Below are 23,807 nucleotides of genomic sequence, written 5' to 3'. Positions count from 1 at the left end.
CGATGATGTGGGCAGCCATGACACCAGGGATGGTGTGGTGTTTACCCGGATCTGTTTCGCTCTCATTTGCTCTTCTCTTGAAAGTTTTGTGTTGACAACAGTTAAAGCAAAATCAAACCTTGTTTTCAGAAAACAAACATATAATAACACTTAAAACAAAATGGCTTGAATGTCCAGTTAATAAAGTCCTATATAAATGTGTTTATTTGAGTGTATAATCTACAATAATGTATTTTTTTTAAGTGTCATTTTGCAACTGTTGAACCAAAATAATTGCTCTTTGGTTGTGCCTAGACATGTGCCCACCACCCTCCCACCCTCGCCCTGACATCAATGGTCGGTCCCTGGCAAGGCGACTCATCTCAAAAAGCCACCAAAAACTGTAACCTACCTTGTGTATTTTCGCTCTATTGAAAACGCCTAATGAGGTCCCAGGGGCTCCATCCCATTACCTCAGAGTTAATTAAAACCTGAGCCACGTGCCAATATGTGAATAAAGATGCAGTGAAAAGTGAAGGAGGAAACCGGAGCTGTTCTGGGATCCAGCTGACCTGCTTTTTTTTTTGTCATTGTTATGGGATGTTCCGGGAAAAGGAGCAGATGTCTGTTATTTCTTTTATTTTTATTTTGAGCGTGACATTTTTTCGTTGCCCTGGTTCTTCGCTTGTGTTTTCTCTGCGAGATGAAATCATTAGACATTAATCCGACGGTTGTTAAAAACAACGTGGTTGGTGTTGGTGTGTGGCGGTGACATTTCAACGTTGTTTAATTGCATTGAAAAAGAGTGCGAGAGAGACAGTCGTATAAAGAAACAATTCCAAATGTTTATTTAACATGTCAAGGGAGGGGAACACACTCGTGAATTGAAAAGAGGGGCTGTAAATTATTGGCCAGTACTAGGACTTAAAACATAATACTACCATTAATCAGATTTTGGCTACAAAGAAAATGTATTTTTTGTTTCTTTTTTTTTTGTTTGTTTTTATAAAGAAACTGTATGTACATTGGTTCTTTTATACAAGAGGTTCATTGGATAAATGCATGAAAACAAAAGCCAGTTCTGCAGTAAACTTTACAAAAAATACATTGTTTCATTGAGAGATGTAGAAAAGGAGACGGTCAAATATTGACCAATAGTATTTCTTCCTTTTCATATTCGTGAAAAAAAAAGTACTAAAATCTATTTCGAAAGAAAAGCATTGTACAGCAACATAAAAATGGGAGATAAAATAGTTGATTCATTCAGTTGGTTTGGTGACCAAGGAGAGCGGCTGCGACTGGAACAAGGCATGATGGGAGTGGAGCGCGGCCTGGTGGAAGGGCGAGGGGGGGGAGAGCATGGAGGGGTGCAGGGAGGCGAAGGGGATGGGCCGGGAGAGGATGGGGGCGGACGAATGGCTACCTGAGGTACCCAGCGGGATGGAGATGGAGGAGGAGGAGGAGGATGAGGAGGAGGACGAGGATCCTGAGGCCTTGCTGGGGACGGAGAAGTGGTGATGATGCATGCGACCCTCCGGCTTGGTGGTGAGCGACAGCGGCTGCGCCTGCTCGGAGTGGGTGGCGGCGGGCGCGGCCGGCGAGGCCAGGGCGGCGGAGGGCGTGGCCGGCGAGTCCAGCATGCTGCCGTGGGAGGACGCCGGGCTGTCGCACATCTTCTCCGAGGGCAGGTACTGCACGCACTGCTTCTTGTTTCGGATGGAGAAGTCTGAGGGAAAAAAATCAAAGCAGAGACGAGACTGAATTATGAATCCGGCGTTGGCTTTGGAATCTGGCACGAGTCCCTCATTGCCAAAAGGCGGTGGAGATGACAAGAGGACGGAGATGACGTGAGACACGCGGGGACGACATGAGGGTGTGATGGTTTTACACCGAGATGCAGCCGACATACCTGCCACTATTGGCACTGAACCTCATAAGCTGCTTGTCGAGGTAAAGAATTAGGGAAGAGGTTAGTGAAGGAGAGGAAGGACATGCAGAAAGGACGGAGCATTAGTCAGTAAAGTTGGTCGAAAGTAACTTAGAACCATCTAAGAACTCATGGTGTCCCGTAACTGACCACAGTATTATAAAGCAGCAGACAGGAAACACGATGTGTACATAAATAATGACTAGAATCCTGCTGGTATTGCTCTGTTTATAAATAAATACCACAGTATTCCTTCACAACCCCCATGATTCTCATGCAAATACTTAGCATTTATTTAGAGTCATTAGGACTTATTCATTAAAATATATGACAATATTTTTGATTTGCGAACATATATAATATACCAACATATATATTTCTTTCCTATTTACTGTAAATAATTAGTAAATTGTGTTTTTTTATAAGTTTCTCTTTAGCATGCTAGCATTTACTTCTATAGCCATGCTAAACAAGATGCTTGTATAATTTAAAAAACTGTTAATTTGCTGCAAATATACCTATAAATAAATATTTTATATGAAAGTCTATTTAACTATTTATCTATCTGATGGAAATCTGTTCTACATAGTTTAATAACCACCTTCCTTTTGTTGTTAGCATCTACACAGTTAGCAACATGCTTGACAAGATACTAAACGGTATCATTAAAAAACTGCTAATTTGCTGCAAATATACATATGAACAAATAGTTTATGTTTAAATCTATTCATCTATCTATCTGATGGAAATTTGGGCTACCTAGTTTAATGAAATAAAAAAAAAAACACTTTAGCATCTATGCAGTTAGTAACATGCTAAACAAGATAAGAGGCTACAAGATACTAAGATGTATCAGTTAATTTGCTGCAAATATACCTTTTAAGAAATAGTAAATTATAAAGGTCTATATATTTGTCAATATACCTATTTTGTGTAAGTATTTGCTTCCTAATAGAAATAATAATGATAATGAAAACACCATATGTTTCTTTTAGTTCGCATTTAAGTTAGCAACTTAAACAAGATGCTAAAACGTATTAAAAAACTTTGCTGCAAATACATGTATATTTAAAAAGTATATCATAAAGTTCTATATTGATCTAACAATCATGAAATTAAAGCATGAATCTAAACATGTTTTCCAGCATGAAGGACATGGCGATTACCAACAGGGTGTATGTTGGATCTGTTAATGTCTCTTTTGTTTGCACAGCCTCTGAGCAACATTGTTAAATGCCATAACTAAATCAATATGACAAACAGGATATCAGCGCAGCGACACCTTATGACTGAGCCTAATCCGTTTATGCGACGCCTCAACTCTGCGTGACCTGCAGTACGTACTTGTTTAAGGACATCAGGTGTTTAAGACACATATCAACATCATCAAAAATAGTACCTTCTGGTTTGGAGTCAGGCTTGTTGTCTCTCTTCCTCTTTTTTCTCTTGCCCTGTAGAGATGGAGAAATTAGTCAAACAGGAGTTCAACCGTCGCAAAAATGTTTTTGTTTTTTTGTTTTTTTGGACTTACGTAGTTGTCCCGTGCTGACCATCCCGGGTAGAGCTGCGAGTGCAGTTGCCTCTCTTTCCTCGCCAGCTCGTAGTATTTGGCTTGCTCCTCTCTGGACAGGGAATGCCACTGTGGACAAAAAACATTTTCGTTTTGAGTACGTCACAAGGTGAAGCCACATCCTCAAAGGGGTTCCACTCACCCGTCTCCCAAGGATCTGGTTGATGGCGGCGCTCTCTTTTAGAGTGCACTCCGCCACTACTTTGGCTCTCATCTCCTTCATATACAGCATGAAAGCGTTCAGAGGCTTCTTGATATGAGGCTTCTTGTCCTCTTCTTTCTTAGGAGGGATGGGGGACTTCCTGCTAATCCAGAAGAAAAAAAAAAGAAACCCTGTCATTGTACGTCTTTCGACATGGACTTGAAAGCATAAGTAGAGATGTTCGTACGCGTGCATCGACGGGCTGATGTGGTCGCCGTTGGGCTCCTGCTTGATGGCCGGCGAGACGATGGCGGGATGAGGGATGCCGGTCTGGTGGAGGCTGTGCGGCGGCGGAGTCACCATGTGAGGGGAGAAGCGGCTCGATACCAAGCTGAGGGGAGAGACGAGATTATGAAGTTTTTAACGGACTTATCCCACCACGCACATGTGCAAATAAAAGTCTTTCAAAAGCTTCTTTATTCAGCGATGAAGAAAAAGTGAAGCGTGTCGTCGTCATGGCGACGGCATGGGCGTCACACCTGAAACCACTTTTCTTACCCGACCGCGGAATTGTTATGATAGCGGGTGGAAAATGATTATGTCTTTTTTTCAGAATTAAACTTTGAATTAAGTTAAGGTCTGCTCTCAGAAACAATTGTAGTCGGTTTAGAAACATGTGCTATAAATAAATCATCATGAAAATGATAACATTAGACAAATCAGAATTTAAATTCTGGTTATTTATAAAATGTAACCTCAGTTAAAAATATAATGATAGTGACCAAAAACAAAATTCAAAACCATTAAATAATTTTTAGCTGGATTTATTTGCAGAGAAAATTGAATCAGCCGCCGACAATAAAAGCCAAACAAGTTCAAGTATAATCAAATAATAGATTGTTTTTAATTTAATATCTAAAAAGGTTCCGCTGGAGGTCACAAATGTAGTCGGTAGGAACATGATTCACACACATCAGACAATAAAAGACAGAAAATTGATGTTGTAATGACAACTTGGGTTTATTCTACAATGTAACTTAAATAAAATAGAAAAATTTAAGTTTGGAATGATGTAGTGAGCATAAATAAAATATAAATAAATAATAAAATAAAATATTTTATTTTATTATTTTAATTTGTATTGGCAGGATAAATAAAAGCCAGTAAGTTAAAGGATAATCAAATAAAAGACAATATAATGGATTAATTCAAAGTCATAATTAAGTCCGGGAATAACTTTAAACTTGACAAAAGTGTTCAATTTGGTCACTTAAATCAATCCTCTGTGATCTTCGTGTGTGAAACCACAGTCTAAAAAGTATTTAAAACTTGTTAAATATGCTAAATTGATTCACTGCGTAGCTGCTTACTAGCTTTTCTTGTGCCTCCTAATGTGACAAACAGGACAGACACGGGGGTTACTGGGTGTAATAGCAGCAGCAGATATTACATTACTCCCTGTGGGAAAGTGAAGGTGTTGCTGAACATGATCTGCTCACCTGGACATGGACGCATTCATGGCCAGCGCCGGGTACGGGTGACGGAATCCTCCCGGAGGGATGGAGTACATGGGCTGGCCCTGCCTGTGGGAGACACGGAGAAGGAAGGAGGCGAGGGGTAAGCCAAAAGTCTCAAGTGCGAGGCGGCTCAAACAGCTGACGGCAAACCCAGCAGAACTAATCCAGCACTCATCACTCAAATCCCCCCTTAACCGTTGCAATTGATTACAAGACCCCGCAGCAGAACCCTTTTACTGATCCGATTATCACCTCCAACCGAAGTCATTTGAGGAGGTGAATAGAATCTTAAACATCAGTAAAAATCTTTTTTTTATATAACATTATTACTGTTTAATATATAAGAGAACAAACATTACACTTTTATATCATTATGTGAATATAATGAACATATTTTCACTCCGAAAATTCCCTTTAATGGTGATTCTCCATCAGACTTACTGTGGCATCAGCCAGCCGAGAGGATGTGCTATGGACCCGACAGCACCCGGAGACAGCGGGTAGTACGGGGAGAGCTCTGACGGGTGAGGTGTCCGAGGAATTCCTATCATTATAAAAAAAAAGGATATTATTTTTAACGCGCTTACAGAAATGTAACGGGGGAAACTTTTTTTGACTCTCACCTGTCTTTGGGTCAAGGATCTCCGGGGAGAGGTGTGAGGGCGGCGTGCCAGGGGAGAAGTGTTCATTACTGTAGGTGATGAGGGGTGTCAGCGGGTGGACATGGTGCGCATGCTGGACCACTGGCACTTTATTCGACTGTGGAAACGAGACAGACAGAAAAAAAAGAATTATTAAGCTGTGAGGCACAGTTAGCATAAAAGCATGATTATGTCAATATTAGAACATGCAAAAAGCAGTTTTTTTTAGCTTAAATAAATATTGAAGGTACAAAGAAATCTTTCATACAAACAAAAAAAAAGGTCCTACTAACTTTATTGTTTGGACAAAAGGTAACTAAAGGGCATCTTTCATTTTTCATAATAATAAAGTTTTCTTTTGGATGAATTTTTGCTTTTTAAACAATATTCTGACAACAAACACGTTCGTATTTTCATTAATTTGGCACTAATATACTAACTTAAATGTACCTTTTATATAACTTACAGATAATAAACTAAAGAAGACATCATTTATTTGGCAGATCAGTTGACACCATTAGCATGTTTTAGCATAAACATTAGCATTTCAGGATGCTACAAATTGATGCAAAATAAACAAGTTTTTAGACCGTATCCACATATTTCTAATTCTATATGGGTAGAGAGATAAAAGATATATCTTTATTTAAAAAATGCTTCCATTTAGCATGAATTAAATTTGAATGATGCTACGTTTTTTTGTTTTCAAATAAGTATTAATAAAATAACTAGCCATGGTAACAACTGGTTTAAGAGCATTAACTGTTATCTATAGGCAGTTGAATAAATGCTAAAACAACAGATGCTAATCTGCTAAATGAGATTACACACTGTTAATTTTGTTTAGGCAGAGATGAAGTAGATAAAGCTGACTTTTTTTTTAAACTTAAATGATAAAGAATGAAACTATAGAACAGTAATTATTGTCCTAAAATACAACTCATGTGGCCGCGAAATCAAATTTCCGTATTTTTAACGTGTGATATTCAAGGTCATCGCCGATCGCTGGATAATCCGCAGCTGCACTCCTGACTCTTTCATTCGGCACATGACTCGTGTTGACTGCTTTGATGAAGACTCGGACATCAAGTAAACAAGCTGTCATGTGTAGAAGAAGAAGAAAAAAAAGAAAGGGACTTTTACTTTATAGTAAACATCACACTGCTGCGCTTGTGATCGACCCAGCTGATACAATTTCAACCAGAACCAAAGGGCACTTTAAAGAAGTACGTGAGGATGTTCATATTTGCTCAGATGAGGTCACAAAGTTTGTGCAGTCCGTTTGGAAGAAAGAAAAAAAAAGAAAAACAGCAGCGCCACAAGTCCAAAAAGCCGCAGCAGAAAGCCACAAACAAACACAATCAGGATAAAGTAAATAAAACTACCATAAACAACTGGAGGCATCACCTCCCACTCCAGTCTGACAGCGGGAGCAAAATAAAGTAAACTCGCTTCATTTAAAGTTATTAGTACGTTTAAAAAAAAACATCTGCTTATTTTCTTTAACCAAAATAAAGCGACAAAAGATCAGGTCTGGTCAGTTGGAAGTTTGTTTTTTAACTTCTGGTATGTCATGAACGCACCGTTGCGACACAACCCTACTGGCCGAGCGAGTTTAGAAAACAGAATATTTGTTTTAATTGTGACATAGATACAGGGTTGTACTTTTTAAAAAACTTCCTTAACACCCGTATAGTCAACGGTGTTTACAGCGAAGTTATTTTTAGGTGTAAATGACCGTAAAAAGTGCTTTTGTGTTTTCCTTTTCGTGGCTGAATCATACCTGAGGAAAATGTTTAAAAAAGCCTCGATCAAATTGCAGTTGTGCCTCTGACAAAGTTTGAAGACAATAATAACAACCAGCGTCTCTGCTTTCATTAGGCAGCGCTCGGCCCAGCAGTCATTTCCCCTGGCTGCCTGGCTGAATAGAGCACTTGTTGGCTCAACTTGTCACATGGGAGGGTCAAGGGGTGGGGAGAAGGGGGGGAGAAAGGAGTCTTGTTCCTCCAGGCAAACCTTTCTTCAATATCCCTCCCCACCCCCTTCCCGACTCTCGTCTCTCCAACGTGGTCTGATGGGGAACAAGGTTTGCATTGAGACATTTGTACACTCTCTTGCTTCACGCTGCTTAGAATTGTTCCAAATCTCCGCCATGTTTTTTTTCCACTTTTTTTTTTTTTTTTTTTTAAAGAAAGGTCCAACCTTTCCTGCTTTTAAATCTTTTTTGCAAATTGGGTTTCTTCAATGTCTGAAGGACTCTTTGATTCCAGTAAAGCCAGGAGGAAGACAGGAAAATATTTACTAGTGTTAAACAAGCTTATTTAGCGACTGCAGATTTAGAGCACTTGAGGTCAACAACAGAAACACGTCTTCCCAGGTTGTTAATAAACCATCACCTTTGGAAATGTTGCTCAATCGCGAAAACTTCAAATCTCTCATGTCATGTATATTTAAGCTGCACTTTGCTGCTCTACTTTGTGTACAATGTGTCTGGAGTTTGCGTATATTGTGAGGGCTGTTTGAGACCTCTAGACCTGAGTGCCAACACATTTTGGGAAGCACTTCAGTGAGAATTGGAAATGATGCCCATTAATTATTCATATCCTGGAATACACCAATCGTGTGCTCCAAACACACTTGTAAGTTCGAGGTCCTAGTTTAAACTCGGAGCTTGACTGATGAGGCCAAAACGGAGCTCCGATTCTTTTGTCAACAGCAGTCTTTGCTTACAGTTGATGCTAAAGCGATGTTTAATTGATTCACAGAGGATATGAACTATATGTAGATTCATCTTCTCGCAAAACAATACTTTAATTTATTTATATTTACTTCACACTCTTTCTATTCCAGGGACGTCATTGTAGCTGTTACCTTCTTACTAACCCACTTGGTAAGAAGGGTATAATTCAATTTTCAACTTTCGTTCGACACATTTTGTTACATATTCATGGTTTATCAGTTTTGTTTTTCTTGCTAAAGACTACAGGTTTTAAAAGTTGAGATTTGCCATAGCTAGTTTGCGGTTGAACTAGCTCCTGTGTTGTTCTCAGTATTATCTTGATCTTTAAAGTATATACTTTTTTGAGTATTGTTTTGATTGTTAAAGTGCTTTGTGACCCTGGTCTGGAAAAGCGCTATATAAATAAATATTACTTACTTACTTACTTACTTACTATGATTTCCAAATTTGGTCCTTGGACTGCATATATGTGGCCCCCATGAGGTCACAGGTCATGTAATAACTATCTATTTTATATTATAAACATTATTCATTACTAGTCTTTAGATATGACTATAGGATTTTAGTTTAAAGGTCTTTTGAAAAAAGTGAATATAAAAATAGTATTTAAGGCTTTTATATCAGATTTTTAACTAAATAAAAGATCTATAAAATATTAATTTGAGCATATTAAGTGTCTAACTCTAACTCTAACTCTAACCCTAACCCCCCACATCAGCCCCTGAGGAAATTTAATTGCCCACCACTGACCTATATTAACTAAGTCATTAGCAAATGCACTTGTTCAAACATTGAAGCAGTTGTTTGGATCACTTAAAAGTTATACTTAATCGACGAAGCGCTCTCTAGGAATATAGCGTAATAATAGAATACAGGAAAAGCGGTGGCTCAAGACTAAACACCCTCGTGCCTCAATGGCCTCATTCATGGGCTTTATGTATAGCTATCCCTCCAGTCTGCAGCCGCTCCAGACACCATCACGACCCACTGGCGGAGTGTAATAAGGAAACCGCATGGAATCCGAGACGTGTTTTAAATATAAACAGCATCTACATGATAGTACAGATAACAAGCACCGTGGAACCAGATGGTATCGTTACATAGGCACGCCTGTTAGCAAGCTAGACTGGAATGGCGCATACCTTCAAGCTAGAGAGTAAAAAAAACACTCCGGACTAGTACTGGAGTGGTCAGACATAGTAACAGGAAGGGTAGGAGAGAGAATAAAACAACACGGCAAGAGTTGCTGGGTCGGTTCAGAGAAAGAGAGGCTTTCTTTTTTAAGATTCTGTTGCTAAAAAGGCAGAGGTGGCAGTACCTTGCCTGGCTGTGCAACTTGGACCGGCGCTAAGAAAAGCACAGTCCTTGGTCAATGTGGGTGGAGGGGTGGATTTCATTCAAGCAAACATGTTTTTGGATCCTGCACATCTGAATTGAATTACTAGGCAAACAGCCGATGGGGAAGAGAGCTTAGAACAAACTGAATAACCCCACAGCTTTGTGTGTCTTTATGCTTGGCGATTCTGGGTGGGAGGCTCAGAGGCCTTTCAAAACTCCAGCAAAGACAGAGTGAAAAGAATGCCAGGCACGCTGAGAAATCCAAGCCTTGTTTGTCAACGGCAACAGGAAGCGGACGCGAGAGGGGACTGGACGTGTCGTATGTCTTTAAAATCAAGCGCTCCAAAAACTTTGCCATTCATCACAGACAACGTGTGCTTCTCGTCTGGTCATTGCCTCTGAAAAGGTCAATGCCTGTAATATTCTAGGTTAGAATAATAAAGAGCCGAGTGGCGTCACGTTACACCACTCGCTGACGGACAAACCCCCAGTGGTCTTTAAATAAATGGAGGGGCCACACAACATCTGTTTGCATATTTGAACCCTAGCATAATATTTTGATATTAATGTTAGATTCAACGTAGTATAGGTATTTGAACTTTGTAATGTTGTGTATACATAGAGGTGGAGTAACAGAACAGCTAGATTACAACATAATTAGTAAAATCATGCATTAGTATGACTGAAATTTAACATTTATTAGCAGTTTTATCTAATGAAATTATAGTAGAAATAAAGCTGGTTAAACTTAGCTTTAAGGCTCTTACATCTCAACAGTATTAGCATAGTTTAAGTGCCTAGAAATGTGGAGAAATACGGCAACAGGAAGAAAAAGTTAATAATTAATTAATAATAATAAATAATTTTTCAAGTTTTTACACCTGGGCAAATTGTGAGGAAAACTATAAAACCGTATACATGTTTCTGACAAAAAACTAACAATGTATTTTATTGGTTTATATGATTACAACCTAGTTATTTGTTTTAGTTAGTAATATTAATCACTTTTCACATCAGGAAATACTTGGTACAGTAAAATGTTTTCCATTTATGTATTTACATTTTTAGTTATGTTGTTTTATGGATTGTTTAAATAAAAATATCCATTGAATTATACATTATTTTATCTTATTATGATACTATCACACTATAATGTAACTTGGTAATATCATCTTTTTACGCATTTGATCTTGTTTTTCAATTTTATTTTTAATATTCCATCGTATTAGGGCCATTTAACTTGGTTTCTTTTCTCTTTTGTCAGTCGTGTTATATGATGTGGCCCCTTAGGAAAGTTAATTGGCAAACCCTGGTTTAAACAGTAAACAGGAAATGTAGCTTCAGTGCTATTAATTATTATCAAGCTTAGGCAGTGAGCTAACTGGGTGCTAATGCTAATAGCTCTTGTTTACTTTTGGAAAAGTCTTTTTTATGAACTTACATTTTCATAACAATCCTCACAATAGAATGAATTGTGGGTGATTTTAAGACGTCATTATTTGGATCATAGGTCAGGCTACAGCATTAGCTGGAGTTATCTTTACATGTTTATTAAAACATGTATTGAATTGTACACCCTGACGTTATGTCATGACACAGATTCATCCAGATACAGTCCAAACGTGTGAAAGAGTGATACTTGTTACGCATTAAAAGTTAAGTAAAAGCGCCCTAATAGCCTCTCATGAGCTTGGACAGAAATCAAAGCGTTGGCTCCGTATTCCACTGCTGAACAGGATCCTGTTTCTGCCCGCATCCCAGCAGGAGGCCAGACTTCATATCAGTATTCTGTTCGGTCCTCGCGAAGCCTTTGATAATCTGATGGATCCTGGTGGTTTGTTGCCTCATGCAAATCTCCCAGGACTCCCCCCAGTCAGAAGCCGGATTTTTTTAGCCAAAACCAACAGCACCTATGACTTGAAACCTCTCTGCCAGTGATGGCCGTCATCGAGCACCTGAAGACAAAAGGCACCTCTGGAATGCGGTCCCGGAGCTGGTCGCCTCGATTCACTTGTCAGTGAGTCAGAGACGAGTGTCACGCTGACAGGAACAGGTCCCTCTCAATGCCGCCGTTGCGCTTGACACTAATACAATATTCAAACAAAGAAGGTGATTCTTCTGCGCGTTGACGATGACGCTCTTAAGTGAGAGTTGAGCAGTTCAACGGCGGGACAGACACTAACAGATGACTCTCGGCTGACTCCGAGAACACAACACAACCGTCCTGATGACTATGAATAATTGCCATGAGGAGATCTGGTTTAGAAAAAGCAGTTCCACAAGTGAGGGAATGACAGGCTCCTCGCACTGCATCACCTGCTTTGATATTTAATTCATGGAGCCCTCTCCTGGGTCTGATACCAGGATTGCTGGACCTGCGAGTGCGACGGCACCCCCCCGTAAACCACCAAAAAGCAGTAGCAACTGAATGCTAAACAACAATGTGTTGAATAATTGAGAAGATTGGGGTTCGAAGCAGCTTCAGATGAACATCCCGGGCCTCATGGAAACAATCTCCACGATGACAAGACGGTCGTGTTCAGACTTGTGTATCACCTCAAATCTCCATCTTGCATCATTTGCTAATGATCTCTGTATGACTGAGTGTAACACGCCTGGTTTAAAGTAACGTGAATATCTTGAATGACTGCTAATGCCACCGGTTTTCATACAATATTCCTTCCAATTTCCATTTTCTGACTCCAATTTAATAATTTCTTAAGGTCTGAAAAATGATTTTAAGGTCATAGATAAATACAAATATCACTTTGACTGCAGTATAAGAAGAGCATCTTACTCTTGGTCATGCTTAGGAAAAGGTTGTCCTTATATTTAAGAACATTAAGTCATGTTTGACTTAAATCATGCTCCACAAGTTAAGTCGTTATTCAAATAGCGCGGCGTCGTTTTTTAGCTAATAAATCAATGAACATATAATCTGCAAATACACTCCACCGAAGTCAAGTGACTCGAGGATCCCGAAGGTGCCGATACATGACTGACATGCACGACGTGCACGTGTGGCAGGTCTCGGGGCTCATAACCTCCTCGAAACCCGTCAAGAAACCAAAAAACAAAGATGTCAGGTTTGATGCGTCCGGCGACTTGTCGTCTTCCAAGAGTGACTCTCCGGTCTCCTGGAAGCCCCGGGCGGTAATCCTTGAGACCCCCGCGAGTGGCCATCCGCTCCCCTTGCTCTCATTAGTGCAGGGTTGGAGCCTGGGGAGCCTGCAGGCCTGGGGAGTCCTCCTGCTGCTCACCCTCCCACTCCCTGGATCCTCTCCTGGAGTAATGAGCTCATAATCAGCCGGGGCTCGCTGTCGGCACCGGAGGACCATGTGGGCTCGTGGCCCAGAGTGAGAGGTGAGGGCACAGCAGGGGGGTTTCATTCTCCATCCTCCCGGTTCCAACAAGGCCTCCCCTTAATACCCCTGATGATCACGTGATCACAGGTCATCTTATCCACACTTCTTTTGAGGTGCGTGCAAGCTGTCACACCGTCGCCCGAGATGTTAATAAACATGTATTGAAGAAGCCATTCTATTTATTGATGAGGATTTATACGATATTGTCTCTTTGTGTTTGAATTTAACGACTTTTCTTCATCTGAGCGACTTCATTAGCACGAATACAAATTTTGAATTTCGATAATGTTTGGGATAAGCTCTTAATATACACCCCTCGAGAGAAATCATCGGACAAAACACAAATGAAGACAAACAGAATGGAAACATATTTGTTGTATATGTTTGCTTGACGCCAAGAAAGGCTAATTTGAACTGAGAAGTTTATCATTTAACTTACTTACTACTTACTACTTATTCATTAAAACGTCTTAAGGGCAGCTGAGGAGCCATTTAGGTCTAAATATTTGTTATTCATAAAAGTAAATATTTGTGAGTGTATATATTACAAGGGTGCTTGGCTACTTGCGGAGAAAGTTTGTTTACGTAAGTACTTAATATAGGTGGAAGAAGATTAGAAGTTCAGAACTTTGACAATAATTATTCAAACGTTTTACTTTAGTTTACAACTCAGTGAAGGAGATACTTCAATTAAATTTAATTTTTGAACACTTTACTCTAAAGGAAAGTTTTAAGAGACTTTTGGTCGTTTGAACCTGGGATCTTGTTCTTTGTGTCAATACCTTAAGCTACTAGAAAATAAAGATTTGCAAGTGTTACAGCTACTGTTGTACACTAAATAGAAGGGTTATGTTTTAACTTAGCTTAAGGAAGGAGCCTTGAAAGTATTTTAAAACTCATCCAAAGAGAGGCTCAAAACTTTTTTGTCTGCTGCCCAATTTGGCAATAATATTTTCTCAGGTAATAAAAAAGTTTTACCAGAGTTAACTGGTAATTTCCAGGTCACGTTCTATGACATGTAATCATTTCATTGTCAAAATAACTAAGAGGATAAAGGTGATTTAAGCTATTTTTATTTTGTATTATTAAGACATTAGTGGATTTCCAACTGCAAGACAGTTTAAAACTTTGAGAAGCTCATTTTTATTTAAACCAAAGGGGCAAAACTCAATGAAACAAAAGGGCCAAAATCCTATAGCTGTCTAAGTCATGGGCCAGAGAAAATAAAAAAAATAAGTATGAATCTGATTACAATATTGTCCTTTTTATTCTTGTAAGCTTTATGTTTATTCATTATCTGTGTTTACCCGCCTTATTGAACACTCACCAAGCAAATTAACTTTCTTCAAAAACAGTTTAACTTGTATTGTATGTATCTGTATAATTGTTGACATCTATAACCTATGGTTCTTATCTACATGGAAATGAGCTAACATTCCGAAGGGGCCACAAAAAAAATGACTTCATCATCGGCGACAAAATTGAGCCACAAACTTGGGATCAAATCTACTCCTAATTAAAAAAATCGCAATTCCGTGAAGAACCGAGGGGAAACAAAGCCACATGAATGGCCTCAGTGCGATTATAACGGTCTGATCCAATCATCCACTGACTTCTATTACACAACAATGAGAATCATGTGTCACTTGTTCTTGCGATGAAGTCAAACATTAGGTTCGCCCCCCCCCCCCCCACAGGACGGGGGGTCAGCGCCCGGTCAGCATTTCTGGTCTAATAAAATATTAGTAATTGGTTTCCATTGAGCTCTGTCGGATTCCCATGAGCAAGCGCTTCCTCTGTCACAACACTCTCCCATTGAGGAAGCTCAATGAGGACTTTGTCATGTGCATCGCTGTGATTATGGGATGGCGGCGACTCGACCGCAAACTTCACCGTCGCTCTGGGATGTTTAAGGTCAGGCGGGGTTGAGTCACCGCGGCGCTAGCGTGTGGCCGATCGGTCGCTCATGCCGTACACCCACATCGTCGCTTCCTTGTTGATCAAACCGCTCGATACTATCGGACAGATTGGCAGCGAGATACTCGAAAATGAACTGAAAAGAAGTTGTTTTTCAGTCCCACATCGCACGGGGGAAGACACAGGACAAACAGGTTCTGCCGAGGACCCGCATTGTCTCGTCTGAGTGAGACACCACGATGACTACTTGTCACCTGTGTGGGAGAGTTCAAGAATGGCGAGAGGAGGTTGAGAGTTTTATGGGAGAGATTGAGATTTATCGCGGCGACGGCAGACGTACGAGTCAGCACATTTGCACGGACACAACAGCTATGTTTTTTCTCATAAGTCCGCTTTCACATGTATGTGCGTCACTGTTAACACGTTTTATTTGTCTGAACGTCCTGCCGTTTCACAGCGACGTCCCAAGATCTGATCACATGCTGACATTTTCTTTCCTTTAATAGATCAAGTGGTGGAGCTGAGAAATTTCTCATTATGATGAATTTCTGAAACTTTACGGAATGACTTCTCAATAGCAAAGTCAGAGTTGTTTTTTTTCTCAGTAGCACATACTCATGTTTCACCTCGGCCCAAACGCCCAAAGCCAAAACAGTGGATCAGTCAGGCGCACATCAACACGTGCCTCGAGACAAAAGATAGGTTTTTCATGATTATTACTTTTAAAAAAATTTAGAATTTAATTTGAATTAAAATATATATATATTTATTTTAGGTGGTGCGTGATCTCTAGTGTGTGTTTTAGATTTTAAATATTTCCTTTTTGCAAAAAAAAAGGTCTTAATTAAAAAAAAAAAAAATGGTATCCTGTTGTACAGACCTGTGTTCAGTGTGGCCTGGGGGCCAGATGTTGCCCTTTGTCTTATTTATTAGGGTCAGGGTTCAACTATTAAAAATGAAGGCGCCAACTTACAATGTTATTTTGTGCTTTATACATTTTAGTTTGAACATATCTTGTAAAGGCTTTTGTTTTCAGGACCTCTTTTCCTTTATATCAAAATAAATTGATTATGTGTACAATTGAATTAAAGATATTATTATGTATATCATTTTAGGTTTCCCATTATATTAAGACTTTGTTCTTTGTTGTTTCTCTTTCATTTCGTTCATGTTTAAATGTTATTATTAAATATATGAGGAAATTGAAAGGTCATATAAAAGTTAGTAAGTTACAAGTTGAGTTTTCACCTCTGAAATCATTCATATTTTCTCTTCTTATTAAAGAGGGTGTTTTCAGGGCAGCAGAAGAGTTCAGAAGGTTTTTAGAATCTGGCTTGGATATTGAGAGAATGTGTCCCCGAGCAGCAAAAACATCCAGGGTCACGAGAGTGGTAGCAATTTCCTCTACTTACTAAATGGCCTGGAGTTGGAGAACGTGAGTCTTTGAGTCCTGCAGATCCCGGGACGTCCAGAAGAGGCCATTTCATCTGGAGATACTGCGAAAAGAAGAAAAAAAACGAAAAAAAAATGAAGCAAGAGGACTAGGAAACATTCATGAGCAGAACAAATACAAATCTTCCTGTCAGCCCTGATGATCTATGACCGATGTTCTGGCCCGGGTGTCTCCGGCAGACACCTGTACGCGACCCTCGGTTGCTGCCTGAGTCACACAGGGATTTCTGGCACCAGGGAGGAGGAGTGATGTGAACACAACGGACTGGTGGAAAAGTGTGAAATTGCCGTTTGTCAGAGAAAAACAAGAGTCCAGCTGTGGGCGCCCATCGCTGAGCGGGTGGGAAGAGACAGCTGGAAGGAAGCCTCGGCTACAGTGCACTGAAAGGTTGGGTTGTGAACTCGCACACATTCCTGTCTATACGTTTGGCCTTTTAACCCGGATCAACCACTCCCACTCGTGTTACTATTTCTCGCACGTGTATTAAAGTTATCATACAAGCTTGAGCAAATGTTTGCTTTTCTTTGTGCCACTAACTCTCATCTCTGCTGGCATGATACTGTGTACACTTCTTTTCCTACGTGATTTAGGGTTTCAGACACTTTTTTTTCTTTCTTTCAGTGAGCTATGAAGGCAGATCTGTTCTCACATCTGTTGCATGAATCAGTTTAAAAACCGGATACAGCGGCCTGTCATGCATGTGGACTCTCTCTCTGCTGCCATTTTAATTGAAACGGTCTTACAATGTAGTTTGTAAAGACTTCTGGGTGATCCAGACTTAAACTCTTTTTTTAGTTTTGGATGCAAAGAAGCTGTAGAGACACTTTTCTTCTATATAAATGTAACGTTTTTGATAGTTAATAAATGGAAGAGCTTTTTTTTTTAACCGTAAAAACCAAATGTATTGCTTTATATTATTAATTGTATTGTTATCAGTGCCTCAAACTAACTTTTCCGGATAATTGTTTTCATATAAATTGTTGCCGCTATTTTATTTCTTTTCACTTTTTCAATAAAATGTTGATTTATAGACGAGTGAGTGTGAACTTAGAATAGAGAAACAATCTTCTGATTCAAACTCAAGTTAAAGCTTCTTTTTTTTCTTTCGTTTGAGTTGGAGTTTGTAAGGAGGAAGGAAGCCTGGATGGTTGCAGGGTTAAAAATGGAAAAGACATTATAGCAGGAGGGGGAGAACGGGAGAGGAGGAAAGAAAAAAAAAACATTTTCAGGAATGAGTTTGTCGGAGCAGGCACAGGGTATTGTTTCCTGACAGCTGGGGTCCAACAGAGTTCCGAGGCAGGGGGAAGGGGGACCCTTTTTTCCTTTTTGGAAAAGGCCTGGAAATTCTTGGAGTTGACATCAGCCCTCTTCATTTTCACTATACTGCTCAAAGCTGAATCGTAAGGTTCCAACTAATGGGCCCGGGTCCATACAACTGTCAGGAGGCAGTTGCTTTTAGACGCTGCTAGCGCCCCATTGAAACCGCTGCTGAGCACACGCTGCCTAATGAATGCCGCTCTCCGGAGAGAAAACCCAAAACAATGCACTTTTCCCTGTCTAATCTATGTCAATCATGAGTCCTTCCACAAATGAACCCATTGTGAGCGTTTGGTAGAGCCCGGCCGTGCCCACACCGGCGCTCCTTCCCGATCTGTCCCTTGTTTGACAGCTTCTGCCAGGACTAGGGAACATGCCCCGAGGCACTTTTTTCTTTTCGCACCTACTTTTCTTCTAATTGCCAGGGGTGCCCTATGGAGCGAGCGTTCACACACTATCCGGGCAGGTAACGTCCCCGGCACACTGTCACATTAGCAGCAGGGGCCTCCACCATTACATCCACGCAGCAGCGAGAGCGGGGGGGCGGGGGTGTCGGGATGTGAGTGGCGAGCAGGAAACAAAAGGCGAAGGGTTGTAGGCTGAGCAGCCAAAAACTTTCTAGAAGTCTCTGTGGCATTGTGGAAGAAAAAAAAAGTTTGAATAGTTGAACAAAAGCCCACATTTCTTCTCGACATGTATTACGCAGCAGATATTTGTAGTATTCTGCTCTAGTATGGATATTTTAAGTGTTAAATAACTGCTGGCGCTAATGTCAAGAGAAGAGAATGAAGCATTTAAAGGAAGATTTGAAAAGCGGTTAAGAACCAGCTTGGATCAAAATAGCATTTTTGGTCATTAGGTTGTGATTGTAGCTTGTTAAAACTCAATTTTACATATATACCTCCTTATTCGGTACTTTCCAAAATCATGAGATTAGTTTGAATAGGAATAAATAAATGTCAATTTAAGTGTAGGAATTGTCATGATAAAGTACTCTGTCCTCAAAATACTGAAAATTGTTTAAGCATATTAGAAGAAATATGCTTCTGTATCCACAACACAAGCTATTATTATTTATTTATTTTCAATCTGAGATTATCACTCTATTCTTATGAATGCATCTGCATTCATGTAAATCTATAATAATTATGGGTGTTCATATGGCCTCCATAAAGACCTTTGAGATTGATGGATGGTTGGATGGAAAACATAGAAGAGTGGATGGATAGATGGTTTAAAAACTAGAAAGGTGAATGGATGGATGGATGGATGGATGGATGAATTAAAAGCTATAAAAGTATATGGATAGATGGATGATTAAAAGATAGATTAAAGGATGGATAGATAAAAGAATGGATGCATGGGTGGATAGATTAAAAACTAGAAAAGTGCATGGATGCATGGATTAAAAACAAGAAAGGTGGATGGATGGATGAATTAAAAGCTGGAAGAGTAGATGAATAGATGGTTGGATGGGTGGATTAAAATATAGATGAATGAATTAAAAACTAGAAGAGTGAATGGGTGGATTGAAAGACAGAGAGGTGAATGGATGGGGGTCTTTGGGTCACCTTGACCCTGAGATAATACAAGGGTTAAAAGACGGAAAGATGGATGGATGGATGAAACAGTTTATCAATTGCAGTAAAAAAAAACATCCATCAGGAGTGCCATTAATCATTAGCTTCCCAATTGTGTTTAGTTTTGTTGTGTGTTTGATTCAATGGTGTGATCCTCCCTATAAGGAAGTAAACATGACTGACAGAGTAAACACCAGAATAGCTCCGGCGACATTTGGATGTTACCAAATACCTCCCAAACCGACATATGTCACGATGCTCCAGCGAGGGAGCCGCGAACAGAATCCGGACCGACTACTGAAGGAATTGTGTAACCGACGCGATCCGAGCCATTTCTCTCTAATTGTCTTCCAGCCGTCTTGTGCCTCCAGAACTCAGAATAGACTTCAGTAGCTTCATGTGCTACTTTGACGAGGACCCAGATGCAACAAAGGTGGCAGAGATGCCCCTGAATAAAAAAAGACACACTGGAGCCCCCCTTTTGCTTTTTTTGAACTAGGAAAATACAACATATGCTGCAGGGGCAAGAGGCTTGCCAGAGCCGAGTCCTGATTGTTCCACCGCTCTCACAGAAATCGCAGCCAAGAGTCTTTGTCATCTCTGAAGTGTGTGGTGCCACAGTGCAGCCCGACATCACAGCGCGGAGCAGAGACAGATGTCTGGACATTTGCTGTCAAACTAAGTCAAACACTCTTGCCAGAGAAGGAGAGAAAATAAACTTTGCCGGCAACTATCTTCCTGCTACAATTCTCACCACCGTGAAAAGTTGCAACCACCGACAAAAAGTCAAGAGCGAGAGACAAGTTCATCGCGGATGATGAAACATACCCGGACCCACCCATGTGCAGATGTTGACTCTCAGACGCGTTAGGAGTCACCGACGTGTTATTGAGCAACGTTTCTCTTTTTGTCTTGTAAAACACAGCGAAATACTTTTTGTTTTCGAGGCGCGATTTCCATGGATATTTTAAGATTAAGTACATTTTAAAATATCTAAAAATAAATGAAAACAAATAAATAAATAGTGTGATAGATCAGACATATTATTATTTGTTGTTATATGATATAAATGTGAGGTCATATGATGAGAGTAACCATGTAGAAATTAATCTAATGGCTAACACTTTTATTTTGGATTCATCTTTATGACTAGTTACTATTTACTACTCTAAGTATAACTTGCCAAAGTCCCTTGTTTTAGGACTTTTCTCTTCTTTTTTCTCTTTCCTTTTTTAAGTATTTATTGATCCACAACATAATTCAAGCGAATATTGAGATCATTTTTCAAAATAAAATGAAATAAAGTCAGGATATTTAGATTTCTTATGAGATTAAATAATTACTATTTATATCCAGCATTTTGTTTTAGCTTGTTTTTTCCATCCGATCAATTATATAGACATGCATATTAAACTATTAAACATTAAATGATCCTGAATCACCAAACAAACGGTTAAACAATACAATTATTCGTCTGACACAGAGTGTTTGTGTATCAACTTAACGCCTCTGACCGTCTTACAAACTTTATTGACTGGCGTTAAAAGTTGCCATTCTGAAGCAAACAACAAGTTTCAACACCGTGTGTGTGTGTGTGAGCAGGAAAGTGTGGATTACACGTCTGATGCTAAAAGGATTATGCCTTCAGTGGATTACGCTGGAATTCAATCAGACAAAGACAGCGAGCAAATAAAAGTGTGAGCTCAGACGAGTCTTGTGAAACGCTCCGGTCTAACTTGTGGCGAGCAGCACAGCGGCAGGAATGCCTGCGTGGATCGGCCCAGCAGATAATGTCAATCACCTACTGTGTGGAGAACCCCTCCCCATTGTTTTCTTTTGCCCCCAACAGAAAACAAATGGGCCACACAGCGTGCTGTTTGGTCGAGGTGTTAATTACCGTCCCCGGCCCATATGAACAGCAGCCCTCGCACAATGGCCCCCCTACACCGCCGCCCCTCCCAGGTTTGCTCTGCTGATATCACCTGCTCCTGCGGGGCCATTGACACCTCAACCTGATCTTCGCATGAAACACAATCGAAATCTTAAGAGGAACAAAAGCCCCCTGATAAGTGCCCCCCCGCCTCCTCCACTCAGAGTTTGCATTAAGTCTCATTGTTTGCAAACATTAGCGGCAATTACAGTGACAATTCTTAAGCAAACCTCAGCAGTCATTGTGCTAATTACTGTGTAATTGATGGGGAAACGACGAGCGAGGGCGGCCGGCCGGACCCCGTCACCTACTGCTGGGACATTTTTTTCTGAGTGGCAACCATGACTTATTATCCCATCCACTCCCAGCTAAGAAGATTAGCACGAGAGGAAGCCATTTATTAGCAATAAAAAACACAATTTAGGTCATCTTTTCAAACACTAGTTTCCCTAAATCAATGGGATATTTTGTCAACTATACCAAAACAAATAAAGAACCTTTTATGGATACATTTTTAAAATACAATTTAAATATAAATATACTAAAGCCAGGATGCCACCACACAACTATCCTTACTTTAACTTCACAATTTACTTGTAAATCAGACAATAAACTCATAATAATTGATGAGTTATTGTTATTATTAACATTTAAACTAGTAATCCTTAAACAAAAAACATCAATAAGGGTAAAATTAGGATTGGATTGAAATTATTTCAAATCATTGAAAGTTGATAAAAATTGAGTTTCATAGTACATCTTGATTATATTTACAAAGACTTCTTTACAAAACTGAGTCTACTATAATTGTCAAGACTGTTTCTTAAAAGATAATATAAGTCAGACGTGAACTTAAATCAAATTAAGAAAGTGATAAACTCCAATTTCCAACATTTTTTAATATTTAGTTTAAGCTAAATCAACGTGTATAAATCACCATAGTTTTTCCTTTCTAAACATCAATATTATTCATAGACTTTTTGTTTATATTTAAAATATATTCTCAATTATTGTGAACTTTAGGAGAAGTTCTTCAAACTATTATAAAATTAAAAAGTTATAAAAAGAAACTCCAAAACTGGTCATTTTACTATTTCTAAAATGTCCCCTTGTGGGACTAATAAAGGGAAATCTAATCTAAATTGTGGCGCACACTGATGATGTCACGATTTATTTTAAGAACGGACAAACCCGGTGTCCAGCGGTGCTGCTAGCGCACAGTTAATGGCTAGCACATTTGAAGTGTCCATTAGCCCGCGGAGGAATGAAGTTAAGTGACTATGACAGGGACACTCCCTCGGTTTGCCGGGCCTCCATTGTGACCCGGGTTGGTCTTCCTGCACTTTTATTCACAGCCAGTAAAAAAAACTGGGTCAAAGGTCAGACATCCAGAGTGCTGCGGTTTCTATGGTAACATAGCCTATTAAGGCCAGGCTCATTGGCCTCTTAACATGCTCTTGTACACAAAAGAACTATTAGTGCAAAGAGGGAGAGCGCAGGGTGAGGAAGGGGAGGCAGCGCGAGGGAGGTCTTATCAACAAGAAGACGGACTTCAACATGTTCAAATGGATTGAGAGAAAATGTATAAAAAAAAACTTCTGGGTTACTGTGAACAAGCAGGCGAATAAACTTTAAAAGTCCTGTGAGTGAATTTACTGCTGTTTCTGTAATAAAACACCATCAACCAAACACAGGGGCCAAGACCCCCCCCCCCCCACCACCCCCTGCACCACCACCACCCTCCCCCTCTTCTTTAAAACTCTTCTGCATGAGTTTCTGCAACTCAAGCAACTGTTGCAAGACTTTTTTTTTTTTTTTTTTTCTCCTCTTCCTTTTTAGCATGACATGATCCTGAGTTATTACTTCCTGGATGCTCGAAGAGTTGCCTCACAGCGGCCTTTAAATGAAGCTGCCATTGTTCCCGACCCTCTGCTGTCGACGCTTACGTTTTAATCGCGTCGCAATTAAAAGGGGGGAAAAAAAAGTTTCTTTACCTGAGGTCGAGGCCTCGGAATAAGTGAGTAATTTCTGCCACAGCAGCTCGTATAAAAACTCGCTGCGTAATTAGACACACAAGAAAATAATTATGCATCTGGTGAGAGCAGGACAGTGTCGTAAAGACGCCGAGGAGGGAGAGCGCAGCTATTTCAGTCAATTAAGAAGGAGTCAGTTATGTGGTTTCCCCGTACCTGCGATATCTGCTTTCTATTGTCCTCGCCTGCTCTGCTAAATGTCACGGCGCTCCGGTGTCAGGTCAGGCTACACCGGCCGGTGTCAAAGATGCGCCATTGTTTTTGTCCTGAGACTTTTTTTTTTTTTATTGTTTGGGGAGTTGCTTGACATTCACGCCAATAAACATCTGTATAATTAACTCCAGAACAAAACCATCGG

General features: G+C 40.0%; 1 protein-coding gene across 2 annotated transcripts in view; it reads right to left on the bottom strand.

The window, feature by feature from the left end:
* Positions 1-802: 802 nt before the first annotated feature.
* The window catches only part of tcf7l1b (transcription factor 7 like 1b), a 36,625-nt gene continuing 13,620 nt past the window's right edge, over positions 803-23,807 (bottom strand). Inside the window, exons 4-12 of one of the 2 annotated variants that reach the window (XM_087794821.1) lie at positions 16,549-16,632; positions 5,759-5,894; positions 5,577-5,679; positions 5,118-5,201; positions 3,866-4,009; positions 3,619-3,781; positions 3,438-3,545; positions 3,306-3,357; positions 803-1,705 (exon numbers count right to left, since the gene is read on the bottom strand). In XM_087794821.1, coding sequence (XP_087650947.1) covers positions 1,239-1,705; positions 3,306-3,357; positions 3,438-3,545; positions 3,619-3,781; positions 3,866-4,009; positions 5,118-5,201; positions 5,577-5,679; positions 5,759-5,894; positions 16,549-16,632 — 1,341 coding nt within the window. In that variant the 3' untranslated portion in view covers positions 803-1,238. The remainder of the gene's footprint in view (positions 1,706-3,305; positions 3,358-3,437; positions 3,546-3,618; positions 3,782-3,865; positions 4,010-5,117; positions 5,202-5,576; positions 5,680-5,758; positions 5,895-16,548; positions 16,633-23,807) is intronic. The other variant, XM_087794828.1, reaches the window with a different exon arrangement.

This window comes from Callionymus lyra, chromosome 1 (assembly GCF_982586985.1).
Source record: "Callionymus lyra chromosome 1, fCalLyr1.hap1.1, whole genome shotgun sequence".
Classification (NCBI taxonomy): domain Eukaryota; kingdom Metazoa; phylum Chordata; class Actinopteri; order Syngnathiformes; family Callionymidae; genus Callionymus; species Callionymus lyra.
This window is presented reverse-complemented; position numbering and strand designations above follow the sequence as displayed.